Source organism: Chiloscyllium plagiosum, chromosome 32 (assembly GCF_004010195.1).
Source record: "Chiloscyllium plagiosum isolate BGI_BamShark_2017 chromosome 32, ASM401019v2, whole genome shotgun sequence".
NCBI lineage: Eukaryota > Metazoa > Chordata > Chondrichthyes > Orectolobiformes > Hemiscylliidae > Chiloscyllium > Chiloscyllium plagiosum.
In genome coordinates this window covers 22,353,466-22,357,737 of record NC_057741.1, presented here as the reverse complement: position 1 = coordinate 22,357,737, position 4,272 = coordinate 22,353,466, and the positions used below count along the sequence as shown (strand labels likewise).

Here is a 4,272-nt window from a genome sequence, read left to right as displayed (position 1 = left end):
AACCAACCCAACCGCCCCATGGCGGAACACTTTAACTCCCCCTCCCACTCCGTCAAGGACATGCAGGTCCTTGGCCTTCTCCATCGCCAGACCATTGCAACACGACGCCTGGAGGAAGAGCGCCTCATCTTCTGCCTAGGAACCCTCCAACCACAAGGGATGAATGCAGATTTTTCCAGCTTCCTCATTTCCCTTCCCACCACCTTATCTCAGTCCCAACCCTCGGACTCAGCACCGCCTTCTTGACCTGCAATCTTCTTCCCGACCTCTCCACCCCCACCCCCTCTCCGGCCTATCACCCTCACCTTAACCTCCTTCCACCTATCGTATTCCCAACGCCCCTCCCCCAAGTCCCTCCTCCCTACCTTTTATCTTAGCCTGCTTGGCACACTTTCCTCATTCCTGAAGAAGGGCTTATGCCTGAAACATCGATTCTCCTGCTCCTTTGATGCTGCCTGACCTGCTGTGCTTTTCCAGCAACACATTTTTAAGCTCTGATCTCCAGCATTTGCAGTCCTCACTTTCTGCAAGTTACAAACTTTTCTTGTCTCTATCATTGGACTAAATTGCAGTATGTTGGTAGATTATCCAAGGCAGTGATGGAGGTCATTGGTTATTTAGGGATATGTGTCTGTGAATCAGGTCAATAGTTCTTGCAGTGCAATTGCATTTTGTATAAATGTCTGCAAGGAACTCAGAAAGATGCTTCTATCTCTCCTGCCGTTAAATGTGATGCCACTGCTGGGCTCTGCCAGTACCTGCAGGGGGAGCCATTGCCTGATTTACGCATCAGCTACTTGTCAGACAAAGGTCAGAATTTTACAATTGCTTCTGATTACTGCTCCCTCACACTGGAGATAGGTACTTGGAGATGGGTAGGTTCTTCAAGCTTATTGCAAGTCTAACCAGTGGCATTGACATGATTTTCATTTATTAGTCCTCACCTTAAAAACCATTGTAGGAGCTTAGTTTTATTTTGATTTTGAAGAGAGCAGATACACTTTTCTGAAGTGGTAGAGAGAATTCTCTGCTCAGTCGAGTCAGTGTGCTGGAACAAGATGTGCTTTTAAATTCTATGCAAAGAACTGATAATGTTGTAATTTTCTGTATCGGATGGGGTAAATAACTGTGACAGGGCTGAGGTTACCCTTCGTTATTTCTACATTTATGTTCCTGTTGATTGCTAACTTCTGATTCATTGTACTCTTTAACTCGTCTTCACTGAGTTCCATCGAACTCAATGTTCGAACTCGCTGTTTTTCCAAATTGTGATTTAATGGCTTTTTTATAACAAATTGCAAAACAAGTTCTGTTTCTAAAAGGATATGATTGATGTTGCTTACAAGTTTAAAACATTGTGGCTGCTGATGGATTTTTACACTATTTAAAGATCTCTGTGTGGTGCATTCTAATCCCGGACATGGCCACAGCCACGTTTGAAATATGGGAGTGGTAGCAGATAATAAACCTGTTTGATCATGTTATGAAACACCTTTACAGTCACCAAATCCAGAGGTGAGATTTGAACTCAGAAGTCCTGGCATAGAGATGTAGGAGTTACCACACCAGACAATCTCGTTTAGAAGTACAGTTTCAGGCCTTTCTGCAGTTGTATTTCACCAAATGGCTAGACAAATTGCCCAACTTAATCAGCTACAAATTACTTTAAGGGTGTAATATTTCCCCCTTTTAAGCAGATCACCTCCATGCTCTTCTTTGCTTCACTGATTTGAGTTTCCCATTGTTGTCTGTGTGTGTCAGGCACTGCAGAATGGAAGCCAGGTGCTGGCTCTGAAGGAGGGATGAGGATCATTAGAAACACAGCCATTCACATATGGTGCATTTTCTATTCAATGCACTTAAACCCAACTAATGTGCAAGCTCCAGGGAAGGAGAAGAATAGCAGGTGGACTGATTCTTTGCTCTGCTGGCCATTGGTTTTTTGTTGTTGTTTGGGACAGCATTGACCTGGTTAAAAAGAGCTATGTGTTTAATCCTGTGACCAGAAAAGCCAACTGAGCAAAGCTGTAGCCAGAATGGTGTTGCCACCTTGATCTCTCATAATATCTGATGGTGGAATTAATAAGACCGCCAAATTTATCTTAAGTAAAACCACCATCACTAAGTGGACATCGAAAGAATTTAATCCAATTGACCTCAAAATTCCGGTTTGTAAAGCACGTGAAATTCATCTTGAATTTAAGCATTTTTGTCTTATTATCTGATATTTTCCATGACTACGAGTAACTGTGTGGTTTCCACTTGCTGATACCACATCACACAGATGACGCCAAGGCTGTTCTTTCTAGCATAGTCTGCTGGAGTGCAGACATTATACCATTCAACTTCATTTTATAATTACTAGCTTTCCAAATTTTAAATGGATGAACTATTATTGCCTTTATTGCTGAACTCTTTTTATTATGTTTCACATTACAATTGCACAGAAGAAAAGAAATTTAAATTATTTATCGACATTGGAGGTTGCTGGCTTATATTTTAACTGTCTTGTTTCAGAGCCATTTCAAGCTTGGACTGGATTTTATGCCTCTCGGAATATACTCAAAGGTCTGGCCCGGAGAGCGAATTCATTCCTCTATGCTTGTGAATCCCTTTTCACGTTGTACCTCTTGAGATACCCATTAGGATCGGTAGACAAATTTTGGGCTTTACAACAAATTCAGCACTTAAGATGGGCAGTTTCAGAGGTGAGGTCTTTCAGACACCTTGTTGGTCAACTACATTTTCTGGTGAGGCATTAAGCAAAGAAGTATTCCAAATTATGTTCATGGCCCATCTTGAAATGCTGTTCAAAATCCCGACACGTTTAATTGTTTTCTTTTTTTCCTGAGTTCTTTACCTGTAGACAGGCCTGCCTCACCATGTAAACAAACTCCACCACAGTTAAGGTAAGAACGCAGGTACTAAACCCACAGCAGTCAGATTGAGCATGGAACCCCATGTTATTGTCAGTAACTGGATCCACACACCCATCCATCCAACAAAGCCAGTGAACAGTGGGGTTGCTGTGGCAACATCCACTTTTCAATCCATGTTGTAGCTGGAACTGTGGGTAGTGATGATAAAGACAAACATTATCAAAAAGAGTACTATCTCAGAAAGCTAAGCACCGCAGTTATGGTCCGAAATGTAAGATTGAAATTTGGTCATTGTGGCAACTTAAGAAATCAGACTCATTTCAAGATGGAACATTTACAAAAAAAATATAAAACTGACCATGCAGTAAAGTAGCCATGGTCCTACCAGACGCTGGACTGTTCTCTCATTTAACAGTGATGACTGGTGGTAGTTTAACCTGAGAGTCACTATGCCTCAGATGAGGGGAGAGGTTGAGAAGGACAGACCTTCATAGTAACTTCAGTCAGTGCGGGAATAAACACACACTATTGGTGTTGCTCAGCTGCCTAACCAACTGAACTAACATAGAAAATAGGTGCAGGAGTAGGCCATTCAGCCCTTCCAGCTTGTACCATCATTCAATATGATCATAGCTGATAATGCAAACTCAGTATCCCATTCCCACTTTCTCTCCATACCCCTGGATCCCTTTAGCTGCAAGGCAAAAAGGGGACATGAGATAGCTTTGACAAAGAGAATTAAGGAGAATCCAAAGGGTTTTTACAAATACATTAAGGATAAAAGGGTAACTAGGGAGAGAATAGGACCCCTCAAAGATCAGCAAGGCGGCCTTTGTGTGGAGCTGCTGACAATGGGGGAGATACTAAATGAGTATTTTGCATCAGTGTTTACTGTGGAAAAGGATATGGAAGATATAGACTGTAGGGAAATAGATGGTGACATCTTGCAAAATGTCCAGATTACTGAGGAAGAAGTCTTGAAATGGGTAAAGGTAGATAAATCCCCAGGACCTGACCAGGTGTACCCGGGAACTCTGTGGTAAGCTACAGAAGTGATTGCTGGGCCTCTTGCTGAGATATTTGTATCATCGATAGTCACAGGTGAGGTGCCGGAAGACTGGAGGTTGGCAAACATGGTGCCACTGTTTAAGAAGGTCGGTAAGGACAAGCCAGGGGACTATAGACCGGTGAGCCTGACCTCGGTAGTGGGCAAGTAGTTGGAGGGATTCCTGAGGGACAAGATGTAGATGTATTTGGAAAGCCAAGGACTGATTAGGGATAATCAACATGGCTTTGTGCGTGGGAAATCATGTCTCACAAATTTGATAGAGTTTTTTGAAGAAATAACAAAGAGGATTGATGATGGCAGAGCAGTAAATGTGATCTATATGGA

The 4,272-nt window shown here is 42.5% G+C and overlaps 1 protein-coding gene across 1 annotated transcript in view; it reads left to right on the top strand.

Annotated features, from left to right (window-relative positions):
* Nucleotides 1-4,272, top strand: part of man2b2 (mannosidase, alpha, class 2B, member 2) — a 65,709-nt gene that overhangs the window by 21,039 nt on the left and 40,398 nt on the right. The window contains exon 8 of the mRNA XM_043674218.1: nt 2,518-2,708. Coding sequence (XP_043530153.1) covers nt 2,518-2,708 — 191 coding nt within the window. The remainder of the gene's footprint in view (nt 1-2,517; nt 2,709-4,272) is intronic.